The 26114-nt window shown below is 39.1% G+C and overlaps 1 protein-coding gene across 3 annotated transcripts in view; it reads left to right on the top strand.

The window, feature by feature from the left end:
• CDC14A (cell division cycle 14A) overlaps positions 1 to 26114 on the top strand; it is a 163590-nt gene that overhangs the window by 87062 nt on the left and 50414 nt on the right. For all 3 annotated transcript variants that reach the window (XM_007977818.3, XM_037998112.2, XM_007977816.3), the window contains exons 7-9: positions 131 to 193; positions 12992 to 13079; positions 20392 to 20622. In XM_007977818.3, the coding sequence (XP_007976009.2) occupies positions 131 to 193; positions 12992 to 13079; positions 20392 to 20622 (382 nt within the window). The remainder of the gene's footprint in view (positions 1 to 130; positions 194 to 12991; positions 13080 to 20391; positions 20623 to 26114) is intronic.

The raw sequence follows: 26114 nt of genomic DNA, 5'->3' as shown, positions 1-26114 counted from the left end.
CATTAAAAATCAAAGGTTTAAGCGATCTCTTCAGATTAGTGAGGATCATTTCTGTAAGTAGGAGTTCCAGAAATGATGAGTAGAGTTTATCAATTTAGCGTGGAAAAACTAATTCAAATTCTGCTTTTAGGGATTACAACATGGATTTTTTGACTTTGAGACGTTTGATGTGGATGAATATGAACATTATGAGGTTTGTACATTTAAATTTTTTTTACAAAACATAATTTCATGTTGATTAATTTTTTTCCCCCGTCACACTCTTGTATTGCAAATTGAGTGGGTGCTAAATAAAAGCATTCTGGAGTTTTCCATAGTGGTCAGTTTTGTCCTTTCAGTCTTGATTATTTCCTTTGAATCAGGAGTCACCAAAATTTTATTTTGGGAAAACAACATGTCTATATATATTCTGTCATCAAATATTTATTGACAATCCCTTTGCACCTTAAGTTTATAAGAAAAATCTAAGTAGGGTAGTAAAATTATGTTACTTTTATTTTAGAAATCAGGTTTTATTTAAAATAAAACTGAATTTGTACCATTTATTTATTTATTTTTGAGGCAGCATCTAGCTCTTTTCTCCAGACTGGAATGCAGTGGCACAATCTTGGATCACTGCAACCTCTGCCTCCCCAGGCTCAAACCGTCCTCCTACCTCAGCCTTCCAAGTAACTAGAATTACAGGTGTATGCCACCATGCCTGGCTAATTTTTTTTTTTAAATAGGATTTCACATGTTGCCCAGGCTGATCTTGAACTCCTGAGCTCAAGTGATCCTCATGCCTTGGCCTCCCAAAGTGCTGGGATTACACGCTTGAGCAACCATGCCCAGCCGCCTTATAATATTTTTGATTGTATAAATTTTATTTTGAAATATGGCTGAATTTACTTAGTTCTAAAAGTTGGCTGAATTTTTTTTCCCCATGGCATCATTACAAAACTTTTGATTAATGTCTTAACCACTCAAAATGTAGGCAAAGGCTATCTCCAAGCTGGGTTGCGCTATAAGGAGATATTGAAGAAGAGTAGGATAAGAAGTCTAGAAGTCGTTAACTTTTTCTGAAAAATGAGAAGCCTGTACAATGGGAGTAGGTTCAACATTCTTGGAACGTGAATTCATCTGTTGGGTTTCCCCAGAGGAGTAATACAGTTTATCTCTATCCTTAGTACGATAAGGACAGCCCTCACATTTGGGGCCCTAGTCTAGAATATGGCTATTTGGATATTCTGTTTCCATGTTAAATGCAACATATCTGAAAATAAACTGATCATCTTTTACCCAAACATGGTCCTCTGCTTTGTGTGTGTTACCGCATTGCCATCCTACTGAGCACCCAGGCTCAAGGCTAGAAACATTGCTTTGTTTTCCTCCCTAACCTAGTGAGTATTTGGATCACTTCTACTGGTGCCACAGGATGTATTAATTATATCTGTCTTTCCTCTCTGTTCTCACTTCCTTCCCTCTGACTCAGGTCTCATGTCTTTTCCTGTGGACCTTTCATTTTAATAGTTCTCTAACTGAGCTCGGCCCTTCTCCTCCCAGGCTGCCTTACACACACCTGAGTGATCCTAAAATAGGGTTCTCATCTTGCTTGTCTTGTTCTTGGCTGCAAACTAGCTGTTTCTCCCATTGCCCTGCTGAAATGAGGATAAACTCTCCTGTCCTGGCATTCTTAGCTGTGATGAGCTCCAGCCTACCCTCCTAGCCGCATCTCCTGTTTCTTCACTGTACATACTGTGTGTTCCAGCTCTTCTGAACTGCTTAGTTACTGTTTCTTGAATATCCCTGTTGCCTGGTTGAGCTTGCTTTTTCCCAGATCCCCATCCCTTGAACCTCCCCCTCCTCCATTTCGTTTGTGTTAAAATCCTGTACAGATTAGATCTCGGCTCTGGAGTACTCCTGCCCCACCCCCGGCCAATTTCATGTGTTACAATTTGTACTTTCCATTTTTCTTACATCATGGCTATTTGCGTACAAGCCTTATTTTCCTTATTAGGTTGCAAATTCCATATGGATGGAATTATGACCAAATAGAAAAACAGATACTTTGTTCTTGGATAGAAAGATTTAACATCATAAAGCTGCTACTTTTCCCAAAATTAATACATTTAATGCAATTTATGAAAAAAACCCAAAGAGAGTTTTTAAAAATACCATAAAAGCATTTTTAGTAGTGAGAAAAAAAAAAAAAACAACCATTCCCCTCTAAAATCCCAAAATTAGAAACAAAGGGAATATGTACTTATAAGAAAGAAGGTCAGATAACTTGTAGTACATCTAAATCATTGAATGTTATGCAGTCATTTTAAAAAATGAATTGAGCTATACCAGTTATCTTGGAATGATTTCTATAATGTTTGTTGAAAAGAAAGGATATGGAAGAGTGCTTTAATAAAATCCATCTTTGTAATAAAACAAATGATAGTAAGATGCTCCCTAGCCCACACATGTAGGTATCTACATTATATGACCAGAGGTGACTTACTTTGAAACTAATGAAGCTTAAATTTTAGACAGCCTCACCCCCCAACTTGTATGGGCACCTTTTACAGTCCTATACCCAATTTTGTGTCAATAATTTTTTATTCTAAGATGGACCCTCAAATTAGGTAAGTTTCAGAGCCCCCCAAAACCTGGATCTCTGCCCCATGTATATGAGCATGAAGAATGCAAATGGCCCATTGTATTAATTATAAATATACAGCCAAACACTAAAGCCAATTAAAGCAGAGACGGAGGTGGGAGGGGGTTGGAAGGGGTGAGAGAGAAGAAGGAGCAATTCAAGGAGAAAACTAGTGGATTTTTTATTTATTCCTTCCTTTGTTTTTCTCTAACTTTAATGGTGATGCTGAGGGTTAGTTGAAAAAAATCTTGAAAAACCTTAAGCAGACAGTACAATTTTATTCTTGCAAACCAACCAGCCAAACAAACAAAAATCTGACAAGAAGGTAGTCATGCTTTCACCTTGACAACAACCATTTAGGTGATGGGAGGGGAGCAGTCAGTTTTGGTGAGCATTTGAAAAATGTTGTCAAACAGTTTCTTTTTTTGAGAGTGATTTATCTATTCTTTTATAAAGCCTGTAAAATAGAAAACCACTATTGTGATTGGCAGGTGGTAGGTATTTCTTAAATTTTAATTTCTTGATTTCTTAAATGTTTGCTGAAGGAATAAATGAATAAAGGAACTTTTTTCTGACAATCTGTGGGCCCAGTCATTTCCTGTCAGATTTCTCTTGCTGTTTGCCCTGTTCTAGTGAGTATGATATTTGGTGAACTTGTGGAATAGCTGAATTCATACATTTTATTAGCTCCAGTAAAGTCAGTATTCCAATGAAGGCAGTGTAGTTTTCAAAGCAAAATTTTATTGTTGACAGCAATTGGTGAGACTCTGAACTTTAGATGATTAGGGGATGTTCAAGATGCAACTTTTCAAAGGCGCTTCTTTACTAAAGTATGCTTAGTAAATGGTATGGCTCAAAAAACAAAACAAAACAACAACAACAACAAAAAACCCAACAACAACAAAAAGCCTAAACCCATAAGACTGTATCTCTATGTAAGATTAAAGGGGAATCTTACAGAAAGAGTGCTACTTATAAATGCTTCTAGTGATGAGGTCAACAGAATTTGGGAAACACTTGTGTAAAGTCTACAGATAAACCTCTGCCTATCCTGCAAAAGGTTATATCCGTCTTCCTCCTGCAATTCCAGGGTCTAAAGCAGTGCTGTCCAATAGAAATATGAAAGTGAAATAAATAATACATTTTACTTGTTGTAAATATGTTGTTTACATATTTACTGATATACCTAAAATAGCATTTAACATGTAAGCACTATAAAAATTATTAATGATATATGTATTTTACTTTTTTTTTTTGAATTAAGCCTTGGAAGCCCAGTGTGTAGTTTATTTCTGTTATTTATTATCTTTTTTTGAGACAGGGTCTCGCTGTGTCACCTAGGCTGCAGTGCAGTGGTGCAACCTAGGCTTACTGTAGCCTTGACCCCCTGGGCTCAAGCCGTCTTCCCACCTCAGCCTCCAGAGTAGCTGGGACCACAGGTGTATGCCACGTTGTCCCGCTAATTTTTGTATTTTTTGTAGAGATGGGGTTTCGCCATGTTGCCCAGGCTGGTCTTAAACTCCTGGGCTCAAGCAGTCCGCCCACCTTGTCTTTCCAAAGTCCTGGGATTACAAGTGTGAGCCACTACGCCTGGCCTCCAGTGTGTAGTTTATACTATAGCATATCTTAATTTAGACTAGCTATATTTCAAGTGCATAGTAGCCACATGTAGCTAGAGTGTGGATTCTGCAAGGACAGGCTAGCCAATGTACTGTCATAGTCCATCAGTATGACATGAAGCCTAGGTTATATCTCCTTGCTTCATGTGATCTGTTGTTCACATGAGAGTTAATTTCAAAGCCCTGTACTATTTAGAAAGCTCGAGGTGAGATACCTCAGGCTCTTGCTTTATTTTCGTGTGACTTAAAAATGGCCCATTGTATTAAGTATTGACAAACAACACCAGGTGTTGGCTTCCATCTTGCAAAAGTATCTTCCAAAATGTGGTCTTTCCAGGTCCTTTACCAAGCTGTTGTGGAACTGTGCAGTTCCTTACATTTGCCCCAATCAGACATGAAATTTGGGCAGGTATGCTGGGAAAGTCCAGAAAAGTAACTGTGAGATGATGGTCTAAAACCTTCCTCTAAGAATCAGTGTCAAAACATTTATGCTTCTCCAACAGCTTCTTAAGGTATTCTCAAAGAATATATACTTTGAGAACCTTGAGAACTTTTACTCCTTTGAAATCTAGCCATTTCAAATCTACTTCAGAAAAATAAAAGTTGACCTTTTATCCTAGGGAAAAATAATGAAAATGATAGAGCTTGAACATTCAATTAAATTATGTAGCTGTAGGTATGTGAGGAACTATGCTCTTCAATAGTAAAGTTTAATGGTTAATGCTAGTATAGTCTAATACTCTGCTTGTAAGACCTGGAAGTGGCACCCATATGCAGAGTCTACCTTCAGTCAGCTTTCTTCTGTTTTTTTGGGGGGTAGCTGTCCTTACCAAACAAGATGTTGCCCAAACACCAGTGATCGTTCAAGATGCTACTGGTAAGCAGTTGTTATTTATCAGAGATAATTTGAAGTTGTGTCTTTAGTTTGTTATTTTGCTTGTCCCAAAGGGCTTTCCACTGTTTACCAGAAAGCTTGCCATGTTTGATGATGGAAGTGTGATGCGGTAGCAGTGTCCTTAGTTGGGTTTGGGAGAAGAAATGCAGAGAAATGGTGCTTCAGTGGCAACATTGGAGGTTCCTCATCACTGTGACTTACATTTATTACCCCATTCAAAATTCAGCCCATGCAATTTCTTTTCTTTTTTTTTTTTTTTTTAGTGGAGACGGGGTTTCAACGGGTTAGCCAGGATGGTCTCGATCTCCTGACCTCGTGATCCGCCCCTCTCGGCCTCCCAAAGTGCTGGGATTACAGGCTTGAGCCACCGCGCCCGGCCAGCCCATGCAATTTCAAGGAGTTTCCTTAAATATCTATTTGGGGATTAGGTGAAACTAAAAGTTCAAAAACAACTTCAAAACTGAGAAAGTACTTTGACTTTTTTCTTTGAGCTTTTTTCTAGCTGCCATTATCTGCCCCCTGCCATAAGTCATTCCTTTTTTGGGTGTGAAAAACAAAATTATGAGAATATTTTCCAGAATATCAAACTATTGTGGCCTTGATCCTGTACTTTTAAATGTGAACAAATCCAGGCCACTTCTTTACCATTGTCTTGACAGAAGTTAGAGCCACACTTGGCCTGCAGGCCTGATGACAGAGGCACTGGTTACTGCCTTTACAACAGTCACCACACAGGGCTTCCTTTTGTTTTTTCATCATGGCACATGGAGAAAATGATAATATTTGCTCAACACCCTGTGATTATAGCTCATAGCTGTTGGCAACTGGCCTGGGGACTCTGGCTGCTCCAGTCTGCCCAGGCAACTCCATTCTGGTCACACTGGTTAGGAAGCTTTGTTTTACAAAAATAATGGTGTGCGGATGAACATTTGTTATTTGAGAGTCAAGTAGCCACACCATGCTCCTTGTGGCCGCATTCTTATAGCTTTTCAGTTCATTTGTTGAACAGATATTAAATGCCTCCTGTTTGCTCCATATATTTGCTAGGCCCAATGTTTCTTTTTCTTTTTTGTTTTTTAGGAGGCTACCAGTAATATCATCTCTCCATGTGTAGGGTTAAAGCCTTTACTCTTGTTACCTGGTATCATAGAATCCATGTATTCTTGTGCCTCATTCTGCAGAAGTTGCCATATTTGAGTCTTGCCCCAAGCCCCCATTTTTATGCTTATCAATTTAGTTGTGATACAAAATTTCTCACTGATCAACGACAGGCTGAAATGTGGACTATTTTGTTCCTGAGACATTCAAGCAATTCAGTTTATCATTATTGCTATCTTCACCTGAAGGGTGCTCTTTTGGGGAAAGACCATTTCTATTCTAGAAAGTGATTTCACATTATTTTAGCCACATTACAATGTAGCCCATCTGGGAACTGTTTGTGAAAAAGCATGGGTTCATTCTGGATGCCTGGGATTGGGTCTTTCTTGGATCTTAGGCCTCTTCGATCAAGACTTCACATTACTATCAGGGTGTAGGTTTTAAAAATTAAGTCTGATTATATCATTCCCCTGTTTTGTCATTTCCCCTTCATGGGCTCCACACTGACTAAAGGTGTGGAGGAAATGCAAACTCCTTACTATAGCACAGAAGGCCCTTCTTGACATGGGCTTGTCCTTCTTCTCCACCCTTGTCCTTTTCCACTCCCTTCCCAAATGCACGCAGCTAACCAGGTGGTGGCTTCTGAGCTTTTGCAAACGCTCTTGCTCCCTCCTCCTGCTGGTCAACTCTTCTTTCTGGTCCACTGTATTTACACGGCTGACTGTTAAGTCCTTCTCAACCCCGTGGAAGCTCTTCTCATGTAGCCTTGTGTGGTACTCTGTTTACACATCTGTGTCTTTCCTGTATCTGTGGGTAATTTTGGGCAGGAACTGTGTCTTATTATTCTTTGTTTGAATAAGTAACCTAGTAGCACGGTACACTCATAGTGGGCAGTCATTATTTGTGGAATGAAAGAACTAATGAATAAATGTGTGAATAAATACTAAAAACAGGAGTATAGCACATTTCAAGATATTTTATATGATCTGTTTTCTGTGGAAAGTGCCTAAAACATGTTAATTAAGAATCCATTCTGATTTTGCAGTAATATTCCAAGGGACAAATTTACCATGGTAGATAACTTCTTCAAATGATATTTCTTTTATCAGCAGCCAATCTATGCTGCAAGAGTGACTTTTTTTTGTTTCTAAGTCAGTTATTTACAACACAGATTGCTAGATATTTTAATCTAAGACCAGTTCTGTATGCAACATCAATTTAGTTTAATATGTGACTGGGGACTATCTCCAGGTTGACTCTGTCACCCTTCACTGTGTAAGTAAATTTCCAGATTGACTAGGTTGTGTAGAGTCCTAACAATTGCTCTTTAGCACCTACCTTGAGAAACAGTAAAGTTTGTTAGGCCTCCCATCTCTCAACAAGTCACATCGGGTCAACAGCAGGGGTCAATGTTGTTGAACACTGAAGTTATGATGCTTCAAGACTTTGGATTAGAATTTGTACAGCGAACTAAAATGTAATCTGGATGCTGCTTGGTCTGCCTTCTTTACATGTTGGTGGATTATGGAACTGGAAATATGGGACTGCCATAGGACTGGGGTCAAGCAGTCCCCAGAATGCAAGTATGTGGGCATGTCCTCACCACCTGAAGCAGTTATGGAAGTACGCCTCCCGTTGGCGATTTGAATATTGGAAGGACTATTAGAAGAAGCATTCTCCTGCAGCCATCTGGTAGCGTTCTTTACACCACTCTAAATACTCACGTTTAAGGAAGCAAAATTACTTCCTGGCCACTGCAGTTGCAAAAGTGAGGGGACCCAGTGTTTCCGTATCTTACACCCATTGCTGGTTCAAAGATCACGTTGGTTAAGTCTATAAAATATTTTGAGACTTACCCTGTCCTAAACAATTCCCCATGGCTTTTTTTCTTCCTCTTTCATGATTGTTTGGTATCTTTTCCTTCTTTTATCTCCAAACTTCTTAAGAGAGCAGTCTCGACCCTAACTAATTATGGTCTGGCCTCTACTGAAACTGTTCCTGCTGAAAAAATGGTCTTTGAGGTTGACGATTACAAGATTGATTCCCTTTATCAACAGATGTGTTTTCTAGGAAAACATGCAGAAACAGTTTTGAAGCGCAATTCAACATTCATTTAAACATTTGCTGAGCCTTTGTTCTGCCTTCTTTACATGTTGGTGTAAAGAACTTTACACCAACTTTACACCAACTTTACTCAGCAAATGTTTAAAGTTTTAAAGGCTCATTTAAACATTTGCTGAGCCACTTTGACAAGTGGCTATGCTTGTTCTTCTTCCTACTTGGTTTATTCTGTGGTCGCTCTCTAATTCGCATTCCTTCCCTGATTTATAATGTGCTGTCTTTTGGATTTCTTCTCCGTCCATGGCTAGCCATCTTTCTCAGCCTCCCTCTCAAGTCCTTTCTCTTCCTTTGCCCGCATTGATTTGCTGGGGTTCTCTAGGGCCTCATGATTTCTGGTTATACACACTTTGTATGATTGAGTGCATCCAGTTCCAAGTTTCAACAACCATGTATGTGCTGCTGACTCCAAATCATCTTTGCGTCTTGAGCATTGGAGTGGCATCTGCAAATGTGCACTGGAGTTTTGCACCCTGCTGTTGTTGTACCACCAGAGGTGTTCACTGATCTGGACTGTTGGAATGGGACCCTACATGTTTTCCAACCTACCGTCTCTCTGGTGCAGCTGATGCTAGCAGAGGTGAAGCAGTCATCCACATGGGACACTCCTTTTTCCCTCCACCGCACCATCTCCCTCAAAAGCAAGTCTAAATTAATAATCTAGAGTTTGATTATTATTTAAAGCCAGATGGCATGTCAACTTAAACGAAATAATTCAAATATTTACTTTGCTTTAAGCTCATAAAGTGCCCATCCTTACAGCATGTTTGCGTTTTTGTGATACAACTATACTGTCAACACTGTTTTGTTGTTTTAGAAGTTAGGGAAATATAAAGAAGGCACTTCTTAAATGGATTTTAAAAAGCCATTGTGGTTCTACCTTATTAAATTTCAAAATAGTCTTTGTGCCACTGTCATTCCTCTTATGTACTTTTAGTATCACACTTTCAAAGTGTAATGTGACTTTTTCTTTAATGAATAAAACAAAGATGAGAATAACACCTACCTCATAGGGTTGCTATGATAATTAAGTTGTGTGGAATACAGTAGTGCTTAACAAAGAGTCAGTGGTATCCACATATTTGCTGCCATTTTTGTTACTGTTATTTGTCATTCCCACTTGCCTTTGGACTCTGTAAAAGCACAGAGAATGCTTTGTATTGTTTCATGTTTGACACTACGTTACAGTCCTAGATATATAATAAAGTCTCAGCAAATGTTTAAATGAATGTTGAATTGCGCTTCAAAACTGTTTCTGCATGTTTTCCTAGAAAACACATCTGTTGATAAAGGGAATCAATCTTGTAATCGTCAACCTCAAAGACCATTTTTTCTATGTTACTGTAGGTTTATTACAGTAGTAAAAAGATCAAATAGTTTTCAGTGTTTGGACTGAAAAATATATTTGTGACGACTATTTTAGAGTCACAGATGCATTTTGTAGAAATCATAAAAATTGGCGGGGCGCAGTGGCTCATGCCTGTAATCCCAGCACTTTGGGAGGCTGAAGTGGGTGGATCACGAGGTCAGGAGTTCAAGATCAGCCTGGCCAACATGGTGAAACCTGGTCTCTACTAAAAATATGAAAAAATTAGTTGGGCTTGGTGGCTTGTACCTGTAATCCCAGCTACTTGGGAGGCTAAAACAGGAGAATCGCTTGAACCCGTGAGGCAGAGATTGCAGTGAGCTGAGATTGCACTATTGCACTCCAGCCTGGGTGACAGAGTGAGATTCCATCTCAAAAAAAAAAGAAAAAAGAATTGTAAAAAATTCACGTTTTTTAGTCAAATTATATTTTGAGTGCACCAAGAGAGTGAACTATTCAAAAGAAAGCTGTGAATCTTTTGTAGACTGGAGAATCCTACGGCATAGTGAATAACACCACCTAAATATATCACTTTGAGGAATTCAGATTTTTTTATTTTGGGTTTTTCTTACAGTGAAGAACATCTGTCTTTTTTTTTGCATAGTATTTGGTAGGTAGTAGGCTTTAGATCAGAAGTGGTGAAATCATACTCTTGCCTCATCGTTGCTTAGATATTTGTTTATAAAATGTGGTTGGGTTGGAAAGTACCTTAAGTTCCTGTCTGATCTAGATTTCTTTGAAGTGTATGTGTGTGTTTAATTAGAAAAACCAATTTGTGTCATATAAAGTGTTTTGTTATTGATAAATATTGACATTTGTGTAATTCACTAGGAATAAAGGCACAAATATTAACTTTGGAAGACTACCAAAGTAAGCGTATATTATATTAAGTTGGTTAAAAGCTATAACTTTCTTATTAATTTTTTTCTCAGATTTAGGTCTAAGACCTAATCTTTTTTGTTTATTCCATCAACCTTATCCTGGCTGCTGAATATAACCCAATATTTTCTATTTATCTTCATGAGTAGGAGGATTTGCAAACATATTCTTTTGGTTCTGTGAATGAATGTATCTTAGGGAGTCCCTTGCCTCTCTCCATATGATTAATTATAAAAGGTTGCTATTTAACCAAATGGATTTCTGTAATCCAAATAAGAGATATTGCACAGTGTGTTTATCTAACCTACTTGGTTGATGGTCAAGGATACAGAAATAGTGACTGTAGAAACCTGTTTTCTTTTATTGTTCATAAAGAATTGGTTTTAGTCTCTTGATGATTAGTGCATACCTTTATTCTTGGATTTTCAAATACTATTTTAAGCTTAATAATTACTTGAGAGATATTGGATAATTAATTAGAGACTTTTATTTAAACAAGCAAATGTTTAATTGCCATAATTAGATTCTTTATTTGTTATAAATAGAAGCTATACTTGAGGTTTAATTTCACATGTGCATTCATAAAATTCATAACACTCATAAAATAACTTAGATTTTACTTAGGGCATTTTGGAGATTTTTTTTTTTTTTTCTTTGAGATGGAGTCTCACTGTGGCCCAAGCTGGAGTGCAGTGGTACGAACTCAGCTCACTGCAACGTTCGTCTCTGGGGCTCAAGCAATTCTCCTGCCTCAGCCTCCCAAGTAGCTGGAACTACAGGCACATACCACCATACCCGGTTAATTTTTTTGTATTTTTAGTAGAGACGAGGTTTCACCATGTTGCCCTGGGTGGTCTCGAACTCCTGAGCTCAGGTGATTCACCCACCTCGACTTCCCAAAGTGCTGGGATTACAGGCATGAGACACTGTGCCCGGCTGGAGATATTATGTTTATTACGATTAGATTAAATGCAGTTCAGATGTTTATAAAATGGTATGCACAGTTTCACATATAACTTTTTGTAACTGGGAAGAAATATCTGCATTTAAAAAATGACAATTATATTTTATAACCAAGTTTTGATTTTCATGGAAATGATAATGGGCAATTTAAGTAGTTAAAGTAGTGGCTGCAGTTTTTTTTGATGGCCATATTCCAATTTGTTTAACGAATATTTATTGTGTACTTATGGTAGAGTACAGAGTCTATATTTGGGTCAGTTTTGTACTATTAAGGTCCTTACCATATAATAGGGGAGAAAGCTTTTTATATGAATAGTAATGGATGGCCCAGTGAAGAGAACAACATTGTTTCCCTGCCCTGAGGATGGAGATGGGGAGGCAAGGGTAGGGGTAGGTGGGGAGGGGGAGGCGGTGGTAAAGACAGCATAAGTAAAGAGGTGATACATATATTTTGTGATGCATTGCACAAATGCCTCCCAATGACTGCAAAATTTGGGGTAACCTTACTCATGCCCCAGTGTCCAATGGTTCAAAGGCACATGGGGAAGGGAAGAAAATGGGGGAGATGATGGAGCCATGGGAAGGTGCCTGGCCACTTTCTTGGTCTTTAAACCTTTTCTGAGGATCTCTTAGCGTGTATAGACTAGAGGTTGGTAACTGGTGCTCAAAGTCAGACAACAGGCATGTTTTTTTGGTTTCATAGGAGTTAAAAACTTAATTTAAAAAGTCAGCATTTTAAAAAGAGAGATGAAAATTCAATTGGAAGATCAGCTGTGTTCAGTTGGCTTTCCTGCAAGGTGTCTCATTAGCTGGAGTGGAGGAGCACCTGACTCTATGTATGTCACTTGTCTGAGTCTTGTTAGCCCTCAGAGTACAGCTTGTCTGACTCTGGTTTGTGGAATGGATGTGACAGTATCCCTCACTCCTGCCTTTTGCCATTTCTCCCTCTAAAAATCGGCATTGACAAGAGATATCAGCTCTATAAAAAGAGAAAAAAAATTAGAAGTGTATTCATCATGAGCTTGATATTTACAGATTTTTTTTCATTGTTTAAAATACGTTTACTACATTCATGGAAAGTGTTCATATTTCCCATTTTCTCTTATTTATTGCCAGGACAAGCAATGTTTGTTTTAATTTCATTTCTTTGTAGAGTGGCCGGGAAACAAACATTTTATGCAAAATATGTCTGTTGTAAATAAAAGTTTCTAAACGTTTCATACAGTCTAGACACAAGTTTTTCTAAAGTAGACTGAATTCCAAAATAGCATTTTGAGAATCAGGTGCATGTTTTTATTTTAAGCTATATTTGTCTACATGTATGTCTAATTAGTACTAAGAGTGAAAAGCGGTTTAATTTGTAAGGGTTTCCTAAATTGTATAAGAATTATAAAATATTTTTCTTCTCTTTTCTTACAAAATTCTGCCAGCGAGTTGAAAATGGTGACTTCAACTGGATTGTTCCAGGAAAATTTTTAGCATTTAGTGGACCACATCCTAAAAGCAAAATTGAAAATGGTAGGTTTTTTTTTCCTTTACCATCCAAACATTTATTTTGATTTATCTTTCTAAGTTTCTTAACTTCCTCAGATAATTATTTTCTTTGGTAATATTCTCCAAAGAATATTTATTCACAATTTAAAAAATTGAACAGTGGTGACTAGTGTGTTAAATATTGTATTTCCAGTAGGTGGAGCTATAATCACTGTTTTAGAACTTAACAAATTTTTAGCTTGCCATAAATAGGATGTTCACTTTACCTGACCCCCAATTATTAGAGAAGAATCTGAGAAACAAACCGGTCAAACTTATAAACAGATTGCTGTATTCTTTCAGTGGTTCTCAGATTTATTTGTTGGTAGAGTGCTACACATGAAGGTATTCTTTGGGTAACACCATGTTGAATAATGATGGTGAAGACAGTGTGTCATTTATTGAATACTTGGGTGTTAGTTACACAAATTACAGCATTATCTCTTTTAACACTCAACTCTATGAGATATAGATATTGTTATCTCCATTTTAGGGAAGAGTAAACTGAGCCTTATTAGTAGGGAATTTGCCCAAGGTAACAAAGTAATAGGCAGAACTGGTACTCCAAACCACAGGAGGGCTCCTAAACATTGCCACTACACTGATACACTTAGTTCCATTGTGACAACTAAGTACAATTTTCCGGCTGACAGTGGTTAAACTACTTGTTTGCAGCATATTTATTGCCATGGGCATACATATTTAGGAAAAAAATAAAAGCAAAACTAAAAATAAACCTTTTGAATAAAACATGATCAGCTCTGCAAGTTTTCCCATTAATACATATTTTGTACTTACTAATTTTTTCTATCTACTAACATTCCCTAGAAGACAAGTAATGATAGACAACAGAGGTTCAAGAATAATTTATAAGAGAAGTGGATAAAATTGAAAAGTGTCCATGAACAGATTAGCTTCCCGCCCCACTCCCCATCCTTTTCTCTCTCTCTATCTGATCATAGAGGTGGAATACAAGTGTTCTGAGGGAACCTAACTTGAAACCCTTCGTCTAGATCTATTCTTCAGCTGGGCATGATGGCATGTGCCTACAATCCCAGCACTTTGGAAGGCCGAGGTGGGAGGATTGCTTGAGGCCAGGAGTTCGAGGCCAGGAGTTCGAGGCCAGCCTGGGCAACATGGCAAAACCCTGTCTCTTAAAAAAAAAAAAAAAAAAAAAAGAAGATTTATTTTTCTTTAATCATAATATTCTAGAATGTAGTTTCATTGCATATTGTTATTTATGCATTTAGGTTTTATAATTTGAGCTTTCATAAATATGCTTATCATTTCATACCTGTGACATATCTAATAGGGAACTCTGCTTGAATCATGATTTTACTGTGTGGATGGGCAATCCAGGTCTAGAGAGTTAAGCTCACAAACAGAATACCTCCCTGGTGAAGCCAGAATTTGATCTTCTCACTTATAAGCTTGCTAAATAATCTTTTTTGGTCTGGACATTCAATAATTAACCTCTGTCATTTTGGGTTGTTAGGAATTACATGTTGAAAACCCGAGGAAACTGCTTTCTGACAGTTGGCCTTTCAATATAAGACTGATTAAACCTGCTTTCTGTGCAAATTACCTGACTCAGGCCCAGGAAATGTTAGTAGGGATATTGTTTCAGTAGTAGTTTTGTTGTTGGGTATTTGGCAAGGTCAAAAGACTTTCACCATTTGTGATTCAAGTGTTTGACTATGCTTTCTTAACGAGAAATTGAGAGGTATAATTGTAAAAGCCATTTAAAATGTTTTTATGTATATAGACTTTGTGTATTCTATGGATGCATGCATTTTAAAAATATTATTATTTTTTTTAACAAAAGTGGGATCATAACATAGTTACTATCTTACATCCAGGTTTCTTCCCTTAACATATCACGACTTCTTTCTATAGCAGTAAATGTAGATCCATGTAATCATTTTCCATGATTGCATTGCATATTATTCTACCATATGACTGTGCCATATTGTGTTAATTTATTTTTGGTTTTTGCTTTTGTTTTTTTAGAGACAGGCTCTTGCTTTGTTGCCCAAGTTGGAGTGCAATGGTGTGATCGTAGCTCATTGCAACCTTGAACTCCTGTCCTCAAATTATCTTCCTGCCTCAGCCTCCCAAGTAGCTGGGACTACAAGGCACGTCCCACCATACCTGGCAGAATTTTTTTTTTTATTTAAATTTTTAGTAGAGATGAGGTCTCTATGTTGCCCAGGCTGATCTTGAACTTCTGGGCTCATGCGATCCTCCTGCCTCCCAAAGCACTAGCGTTACAGATTTAAGCCACTGAGCCCAGCTTGTTAATTTATTTTTGAATGAGATCTAAGTTGTTTTTCACTTATTCTTATTCTTTTTTTTCTTTTTAAATTTCATCATCTATTTAACCAGATGAACAGTTTTTCACTTTTTAAAAACTGCTGTGGTTGGCATAGATGTTCATACATCTTTTTGCAGCTGTAGTTTCTTCTCTAAATTGTTAGAAATAGAATCACTAGATAGAAGGATATGCATATTTTGTATAATAAGTTATAAGTGGCAAAAATACTTAAAACATTTTTTGGTCCTGTATTTAATAAGGGGAAAAATTATAGCTACCATTCGCTTACCTGCCAGGAAGGGTGCTAAGTCTCTTACACACACATCATCTATTTAATGATCAGAACAACCCTCTGGAGCAGGTGGGATCTATTTTATGGAAAAGAAGCTGGAGGCGTACAGGAATTACCTAACTTGTCCAGGTTCATAGGCCAGTAATTGTTGGCATGTGGATTCAAACATTGGTCTATTTAATTCTGAATTCTGTGTTCTTTTAAATTTTATTATAGAGGATGTACACACTCACTCTAGAAAGTTTAAGCAATATAAAGAGTAAAGCTCTTTAAAAACATAATATAATCAAGAAATAATCCCTTTAAGATATTGCTCTATATGCATATTTTAGTCTATGCATATATTGTGCCCTCTCATATTGACATAAAAAAGTCTGAATGTACATTTATTTCATCTTTGTTAGCTTTTATGATGCCTAGAACAATTTCATTTAAGACTGCCATTGGTAAAATATTGCTATTTTACTGGAATTTCCATTTTAAGATCTGATATTCACTAGAAGCTTCACTATATTTTTTTGTAAAGGACTTTAACTTTGTAAATTGTTTTTGAAGTTGAGAAAATAATTTTGTGATGGAATTAATAAACCTGATCCAATTACAGTGACATCTTGGTAATTTTTTTTTTTTTTTTTGAATTGAGAAACCTTTGTTTTTCTGAGGAGGCTGAAAGTCATTTTAGAGGTTCGTTGGTAGAAAAGCTGAGGTTTTAAAAAAATGATCAAAAAGCTGTTGCTAGGAGGTAGCTAAAGGAAGCTGTAAAATCTTGGGATCTGGGCAGAATGTATTATAAGAGCCTTAAGTGTGTGTGTGTGTCAACAGGGAACACTAGGAGTTTCTTTTAGCCATTTTGATTCACATTGTTTTGACAGTGGGGAAGAGAAGAACCCTACTTTTTTTTTTGTTAAACAATTTTGAATTGATAAGTGATGGATAACAACAGAATGAAACAGATATTTTGGATTTCAGATTTTCTGTAAAAATGTCTCTTAAGTGTCACTGTCATTCTCATTTCTGTTTAAACACACACACACATTCACACACTCTGTTACACACACAGAAAGATAGCTTCAGACTGAGAATCCTAACAATTCGAGGCATTAGCCTGCTCCTTTAATGAGAGAAGCCCAGTGTCCCGTTTAGTAAAGAGCCTGGGCATGCTGAAGCCTGGCTCCATTCCTTTTTGGCGGCGTGAGCTTCAGTGAGTTCCACAACTTCTCTGAGCATCAGTTTTCTTGTATATCACAGTGGGAGAAATATGATGCTCACTGCAGGCACCTAGTGAGGATTAGAGATGTTATATGAAGTGCCTTGCAGAGTATCGGGCACACATAATAGGCGTTTATTAGATAGCAGGTATTATGGTTACATTTTTATCATTAACTAGCCTAATCAACAGATTTTATGTCTTTCTACATTTGCCTGCTCATTTTGTAGTTTTTACTTTTAATAATGACTGAGCGGACTAGTCATTTGACTCTGCTGTTCGTCAGTTTTCGAACTTTGAAATGACCTGGGAAGAGATGAATAAAGAAATCTCTTTGACTCTGATACCCTGTTCGTGTGTTTGGTCAGCTCAACTCCAGGACTTTGTTGTGGTTCAGTGATGGCTGGGCACCATCTTGTGGCCAGATGGAGTAAGGGTCGGATGAAGGCTCCATCAGCTCTGGGTCGGCACATTTCACACTTTGCTAAAACCAGTCTCTCACAAAAAGCACCCACGTACATCCGTAAAAGCCACACACAGTTGTTCACAGGTCATAGGACATTTCCACTGTTCGTTATAATTTATTCTGAACAGTTTTACGGGTTTTTGTAAAACCTGCTCACCAACTCTAACCGCTCATGCTCATATCATGTTCTTATTTGGAGCCTTAACAGATAGAATCAAGTTGCATCTTACTTGAAATTAGCCCCAGCACGGGTGTTGGAATCTGACTGTCAGGATTGAAATACTGGCTGCACCTGTTACTAGTTGTATGTGTATGGGCCAGCTTTTCCAGGCACCAGAAATTGAGTAATTGCAAGTTTTAATGAGATGATCCACATAAAGCAGTTAGCATAGTGGCTAGCACATAGTAAGTGCTTGATAAATGTTAGGTACAATTATTGTTGTTATTGTTATTTCAGTGCCCTGTTGCCATATTTGGACAATTTCTGTCCAGTGTTTTTTTCTCAAAAGAGATATACATCGTTTCTCTTAATATTCTATTTAGGCATATTAGCTATGCTGCCATTTACTCATGATGGAAATTCATATATGAAAGGAGAGATTCTTGCAGCCTTTGTTGCAGGGAGGAAGGGGCCAGGCAATTGCGGTCCCAGGCATGCTAGCAACCTGGAGGGAGGAGGGAGAAGCTTTCACCAGACCGCCACACCCAGGGCGGGCTTTCCAGGTGTTTATGAGCCCTTCTCCTCCCCATTCCTCACATGATAGAAAAATTGTTATTTCTTAATGCCAACTACAGTTCTCTTTTTGCTTTAGGCTATAAATCTGTTGCAGGGAAATAATATGAGCAAATAAACCAACTAGGAAAACAGACTTGATTTTTGCAGTTAGAAAAGCGTGTTTTCTCCATGTTTGTATATGTTTTTGTTTCTACAAAGAAGATTTTAAATAAGCTCTGTATTACCTCTTTGCTCAAAAGCAACATGGCCTGTGAAAATCACATATCTGAGCTGTGGATTAATTGGTCCTGCCTTCCAAGTCTGTCTTCATCCTTTGTGTGACCTGGCCAAGTGTACCAGTTAGGGCTGTCTAACTCTGGTAAAGGCAGTTTTTGGAATATGTTGGGTGGCTCATAGACTTTAAGAGAAGGCTGGAGAACTAGGCTTAAAAGATGAATAGGACCCAAGTGGGAAAATGGGAACCACACCAGGCATTTCAAACATAAAGAATTTAATACAAGGAGTTTGTTTCAAAAAAGACTAAAAAGTAAAAAGGCAACACTGAAGAAACCAGAATATGTTGGAGAAAACAGCTAGTACCTTTAAGGCTGGGGGGACGAAAGGGACAAAAGTGGAGTTAGCAGAACCTGGGAGCTTTGAGGAGGAGCCAGAAGGTTGGTGCTCTAACCTCTGAAGGGAATGCCACACAGCTGGTGTTTGGATTTGGGGGCTGAGGAGTGGAGACCGTGAGGGCTCCAGCCTCAGAGGTGAGTGCAGCAGGATGGTGGTATGAGAGCCAAAGTAAGCTGAGAGCTCTGGCTGCTCCTGTTTTCTGCTGCTGAAGTGATGCTGCCAGGAGGACAGGAAGAAGTTTCTTCCTCCTCCTCAGGTTGCAGTTTAGTGCCTCCCATTTTTACATCCAATAGGAAGTCAGATAGAAAGGTAGTCTGGGAAATGTAGGATGTATATGGACTCCGGCCCCAGTGTCACAGAGCATTAGAGAGTTGGCTTGGAGCCGAGAGCTGACTAGCATAACAGGGATCCAAGGCAGCAGGAAATACAGCCAAGGACACAGCACGGAAACAGTCTGGTTCACTTTGCTGGCTGCCGCCACCCCTGGAACCTACCATCGTGAATGGGTTCCAACTGAGATAATTTCACTCAGCTGGTATGTTAGGGCTCAGTGAATCCTGAATGGGTTACAGATGTGGCCATCAGTGTGCTGGGAACTTAGTCCCCTGAACCTTTGGAGCTGCCAAGCAAGGCCTGCAATGGCCAGCGCCCCCAGTGGTCGCCTTGGCTGATTAGCTAAGGCTAGGTCTGTAACCCAGCTGACTGCGTAGCTCCCAGGAATACTCACACGATGGTGGAGCCGCTCAAAAATAAAAGGGGGTTTAAAGACGGAGCATCTTCCTCCCTCAAACAAAGGAGGTATCCACAAAAGTTATTCTTTTTGTTTTTAACTAAAAAATATTTCTATTTTAATTGATAAAAATTATATATTTATGGTGTACAACAAGTTTTGAAATATGTATACATTGTAGAATGGCTAAGTCAGGTTTTACTTAAGTATTCACATTTTTTTTTTTTTGTGGTGGGAAGACTTAAATTCTTCTTTCTAAATGACTTTAAAATTATTATAGTCACCGTGTTGTACAATACATCTCTGGGACATACTCCTTTCTAACTGAAATTTTGTTTTCTTTGACCAATATCTCCCCAACACTCCCTCTTTTAGTTTCTTAATATGTTAAATGGAGTTAGCCATTCTTAAGAGATGGTTTTGAGAATTTGAAATGATATGCAATTGTGACTTGTACATAGTAGGTACTTAATAATAATTGCTTTTGGGGAGCATTGTACTACAAATTAAAACTATACATATGGCAAAAAAGCTTTAGCTGTAGTTGAAAAATATTTGTAAATTGGCGAATAAAGCTCAAGGGAGAATAAAGTCACCAAGAACCATTCTAGGTCTGTTATGCACATTCAAGTACTTCAAGAATGCCTTTGTTTTGGGAGTCGGAAGAGTGTGCTCCCAGGATTCAAATCTAGAGTTGAGATTTTGAACTTTAATGATGTATTTCCAGTACTTAGAGAAGTTTTCTTTTTAACCTCCTGTGGTGCTTACAGTTATGAAGATTGATGCTTTTAGGAGCTTGCTGTGACCTTTTCTCTCACGCAACACACTTTCCTCCCAAGCTTTGTTGAGATTTACATACTTCATTGTTGAGAGTTTTGTATTTCTGGGTTATGGAAGATGAAATGTATGCCTTTTGCTTACTGCTCCTTTCTTCCTTTAGGTTATCCTCTTCACGCTCCTGAAGCCTACTTTCCTTATTTCAAAAAGCATAATGTGACTGCAGTTGTGAGGCTGAACAAAAAGATTTATGAGGCAAAGCGCTTCACAGACGCTGGCTTCGAGCACTATGACCTCTTCTTCATAGATGGCAGCACACCCAGTGACAACATCGTGCGAAGGTTCCTGAACATCTGTGAGAACACCGAAGGGGCCATCGCCGTTCACTGCAAAGGTGTGTGCAAGGCCTCCGTGGTGGTGGCTGCGTTTATCCAAGGGACAGGCCAAAGAAGAGCAAATAATAAAACAAAACCTGTTTAGTGTCTTAGAACACAATGAGGTTTTTAATTTGAGACAACTGGCACACAAACTCATTTTAGTAACCCCTTCTTAAAGAAATGATTGCTTGGGTGTGGACAATTGGTGGTGGTGTGGCTTTCTTGATATGCCAGTTTTTCAGACCTTACCTTTCCAGGCCCACGTGCTACAATGAGGGGAAATTACAGTAGCAGTGTCCTTAGGCTGCAGGAACACCTTTAAACAGGTGAAATCCTCAAGAGGCAAGGGTTGTTAGTTTTCCTCTCTCCTTTGTTTTTTTGGCTCATCTCTTCCCCATCCTCTTGCACTGTTGTGGTTCTGTTTTGTGACCCAGTTGTCTGGACCCGCATTCCAGTCTCTGCCCATCCCTCCCCTGCTAGTCTTTGGCTTCATGGAGCAGAGTGTCTTCCATGCCTGTTGCTAGGGACAATCGGCTAGCTTACAATGCTGCCTCTTGGAATGAACTTAAAGAGTTGGTTTTGCAAATCTCTGATCTCTGGAGGTGGATACTTTGGGGCAGGAGTTGTTCAGAGTATAGAAGGTTTAGGATTGCCAGATTTAGCAAATAAAAATACAGGCTGCCTAATTAAATTTGAATGTTAGAGAAACAAGGAATACTTTTAAAACAAAAAGTATAAGTATGTCCCAAATATTGCAAGGAACATGCATTCTGTATTTTATCTGGCAACCCCATATCAGCTACTCAGAAAATATGACATGCCATTTGCTTTAAGCTTAGTTGTTAGACTTTGAGGAGGCTCAAAATCCATTCCACTCCACATCTTTCAGTGTGGATAATACTGGAAATACTCCAGATATTTTACTGGGTCTTTGGTTTCAGCGAGGAGAAATCACTTGGGCCGCCCTGGGCTGGAGCCTTGAGTTCCTCAAGTGCAGCTCCTCCTAGTGTCGCTGGGTGGTGCTGTGCTCGTGGTTTTGGAGCTAGACCTGGTTTCCCTCTCATTTTATGCTAATCATCTAGTAGGTGTTGGGGAGGGTGCTGTTCTTTTCATGTGCCTAGTGCTGCTGTAACTGACTTATTCAGACGAGTATGGCTTTGGTTCTGACAGAAATTAAAATGCCGTTTTGTAGGCCCTTGTTTCTATGTTTAAGATTTGAGTAGGTGGAGGTACTTTGTGAACATGTGAGCAGAAATGGGAAGCTGCGGTTTCCCAGAGACCCGGAGAGATGGAAATGAGCAGCACGTGGCCTGGGTTTGGAGGAGGGCTCCCCACGCCAGGCTCCCTCTTCCTGGGTGGACAGAGCTCTCCCTCCCTAACCTCCCCGTTGGCTAGCAGGATGGGCCCTGGCTTTGTGGGATATCTTGTCTCTGGCTTGGAGTCTGTTAGGAAAGTGTCACTTGCTGGCTCATTTGTGGGTACTCCTTTCAGGCCACAGTGGGGTGGCAGTGTGTTGGCTTGTCCCCATGTGATTCATTTGCACCCTGTTTGCTTTTCCATTGCATTTTGTTCATCATTGCCCAGGTCCAAGAAAAAGCCCACATGTCACGTATTTTAAACATCAGTAGAACTTGAGAGCTAATGGGAACATTTATATCAATGCTTAGCAGGAAATAATCCTATCTTCTCTTTCAAAGTTTAGTTTTGTGCCATAAAAATTGTATTTTTTGGCCAGGCGCGTGGCTGAAGCCTGTAATCCCAGCACTTTGGGAGGCCAAGGCAGGTGGATCACGAGGTCAGGAGATCGAGACTATCCTGGCTAACATGGTGAAACCCCGTCTTTACTAAAAATACCAAAAACTAGCCGGGCGCGGTGGCGGGCGCCTGTAGTCCCAGCTACTTGGGAGGCTGAGGCGGGAGAATGGCGTGAACCCGGGAGGCGGAGCTTGCAGTGAGCTGAGATCATGCCACTGCACTCCAGCCTGGGAGACACAGCGAGACTCCGTCTCAAAAAAAAAAAAAAAAAAATTGTATTTTTTCCTGAGATTAATTTGGCCTTATTTCCTAGTTCAAGTACTTTTTTTAATTAGTACGCCATAGAGTTTTTCTGTGGGTTAGCCATCCATATCTTGGATTGACAAATTCAAAGGAGAAGAACTGCAAAGCTTTCATTAAAACTCAGTGTTTCTTGATAGTATTTCTCACCTGAGAGACCTTGTGCAAATAAAACTCTCTGGTGTTAAACATTCTTTTTTTTTTTTTTTTTTTTTTTGAGACGGAGTCTTGCTCTGTCGCCCAGGCTGAAGTGCAGTGGCTGGATCTCAGCTCACTGCAAGCTCCGCCTCCCAGGTTCACACCATTCTCCTGCCTCAGCCTCCCGAGTAGCTGGGACTACAGGCGCCCGCCACCTCGCCCGGCCAGTTTTTTTTGTATTTTTTAGTAGAGATGGGGTTTCACCGTGTTAGCCAGGATGGTCTCAATCTCCTGACCTTGTGATCCGCCCGTCTCGGCCTCCCAAAATGCTGGGATTACAGGCTTGAGCCACCGCGCCTGGCAAATATTCTTACTACAGATATTTTCTCTATATCCTTGACCTGTGAATGTTTACCTTTTAAAAAATATATGTATTTATTTTATATTGCAGATTTCTTTTTTTTTTCGAGAGAGTCTCGCTCTGTCACCCAGGCTGGAGTGCAATGGCGTGATCTTGGCTCACTGCAGCCTCTGCATCCTGGGTTCGACCAATTCTCCTGCCTCAGCCTCCCACATATCTGGGATTACAGGTGCCCACCACCACTCCTGGCTAATTTTTTATATTTTTAGTAGAGATGGGGTTTTGCCATGTTGGCCAGGCTGGTCTTGAACTCCTGACCTCAGATGATCCACCTGCCTCAGCCTCCCAAAGTGCTGGGATTACAGGTGTGAACCACCGTACCTGGTCTGTATTGTAGATGTTTTTATATTAAATCAGAACCTTTAACATTGAATTCAGTTCTTGTATAGGACGGTCACATTTACATGTGGTCTTGTCTTTTTGAGAGTGTTATTTCATTTTCTTCCACTTGCACACACATAGAGGGTTCTTTTATAGGGATTACACCTTTGGTTTAATTACAGCTCTATTGCTTTTCACAGCATAATTATCTACTATAGGCTTGTTAATTATTTTGACATCTGCCCTAATTAAGTCAGCTTAATTTTCTGGGAATTCAAGCAGCACTCAGTCTTTTAATTGAACTAAAAGAAGGAGGGAGAAAGAATCTTTCCTATGTCAGATGAACTTTGGTAGCTACTGAAAAGGGAATGAATATGTTGTACCTCAACATAAAGTATTTTATACAGAGATAAACTAGAAAACAATTTGCTGGGAATTACATTTCAATATCTGCATTTCACTTTGTGGTTGATAAAAGAGATGGCTATCAATTCTTGAAATTCTCTACCACAAGTAATAATCTAAAATACAGCAACGTTGTGATATTCCAGTATGTGATTATTGATGTTCTATAGGGCTTTCAGAAAATGCCTGGAACTGTAAAGCAATTGGTGTTTGACTTGGTATAAATAGAACACTTTTCAACATCTTGTCATGCTGTGGCAGGGAGCCCTTTAATTACAAATGCTTTAAAAATTTTGTTAAAGTTTTTATAGAAACTTAGTGAAATGTTCCTATTCTGTTCAGTTGTGGTAAGAGCTCCTAACTATTGAGTGCTAAGTACGTTCTTTTTATAGATCAAAATTATAGACTCTTTTTTAAAAGGGGGAAGCTGCTTTAGTTTCAGAGAAATTGGAAAATTTCCTGCACCTCCTTCTTGGTTGTGAGTGTGAACAGGAGCCTAAGTGAGGGAGCCATCCAGGTCTTTGCGCAGCGGGGAGCAGTGAGAGACAGTGTTGTCTCCATAAGGAAGGCCCTTTTCTCTCCAGATAGACACCCAAATTGGTGACTTGAAGGAAGAACTCTGGAAACTCACTGGGCTCTGGCTTCTGCTCCAGGATGTCACCTGTGTTTTATCTATACGGTTTCTTGTAGTCTTGCCAGGCATCTAGGGAATTAACAATGATAGGCACTGGGTGAAATAGAAGGCAAATTACTCAGAACTCTTAATCGTAAACAATGGGGAGCCCCACTGAGACCATAATTAAACCTCACCCCTCTAAAGAACATTGATGTTTGATCTGGGACAAGAGTCCCTTCAGATTAAAACAGAACATACACACACCTCATCTAATAAAACAGAGTATGAATACTTCTTAAAAAGGAAGGGTTAGCCGGGAGCTGTGTCTCACGCCTGTAATCCTAGCACTTTGGGAGGCCAAGGAGGGCAGATCACCTGAGGTCAGGAGTTCGAGACCAGACTGACCAACATGGAGAAACCCTGTCTCTACTAAAAATACAAAATTAGCTGGGCATGGTGGTGCATGCCTGTAATCCCAGCTACTCGGGAGGCTGAGGCAGGAGAATCGCTTGAACCTGGGAGGCGGAGGTTGCGGTGAGCCGAGATCGCGCCATTGCACTCCAGCCTGGGCAACAGCAGCGAAACTCAGTCTAAAAAACAAAAAAAAGGAAGGGTTAATAGGAAGGAAATGTCAGGCATCTGTAGACATCAGATTGATTGTCCTTTAATTTGCATTTTCAATATATATTCTCAATCCAAGAATATTGCCCCCAAGGGGACAAAATTGTTGTTTTGGCGGGATGAAAAACTTTTTTTTTTTTTTTTTATATAAAGCACAGATTTACATAAACAGATATGCAGTCTATCTGTGACAGTGAAATTTCATTTGGATTGATTAGGAATAAAATATCTAAAGAGGCCCCTGGAAGGAACAATACTGTAAAAAAGGTTGAGGAACACTGATTTAAAGACATACCTTTTTCACATTTTAACATTTCTGAAATTAGAATTCATCTTAAAATTGAGAGTGTGTCATAGTTTAATTTTTTTCTTTCTTAGTGGAACTTAGATGCTACACGACGGTAGTCTTAGATTTGCTGAAGTACTGTGTGCTCCCAAGTACTGGGAGATAAGAGGAAACCACCTTTATTGTTTGGTCAGGGAACGCTGACAAAGGTCCCCTCAAAAGCAAAAGATTCTTGAACATGTAAAAAATGAAACTATCAACGTTCCCCTACTTTGTTTTGTTTTACACACACACACACACACACGCACATACACACTTTTTTTTTCCTTATTTCTTTTTCTAACTAAATGTTTTCATGGATGAAGTCAACATTGTGCCAGTTTTCTAGGTCAGAAATGTCGCTTGCCTATAACTTTCCCTGTGACCCAGTCCTAATGGATTTCTAATTCATCTTTTCCTCTTTATTGCATTTGCTCGGCCTCATCCCTTTCCATCCTCATCCCAACCTCCTTCAGCCATTCTTGCTTCCCTGCCCCTGCCTTCCATCTCATCTCTCTTGCTTTCATCTCTGGCTTTTCCAATCCAGCCAGTGATGCTGCTGCCAGACCCATTTGCTTTTTTTCACATCACTTTCTTGCCCCCAAAT

Source organism: Chlorocebus sabaeus, chromosome 20 (genome assembly GCF_047675955.1).
Source record: "Chlorocebus sabaeus isolate Y175 chromosome 20, mChlSab1.0.hap1, whole genome shotgun sequence".
NCBI classification, from domain to species: Eukaryota; Metazoa; Chordata; class Mammalia; order Primates; family Cercopithecidae; genus Chlorocebus; species Chlorocebus sabaeus.
This window is presented reverse-complemented; position numbering and strand designations above follow the sequence as displayed.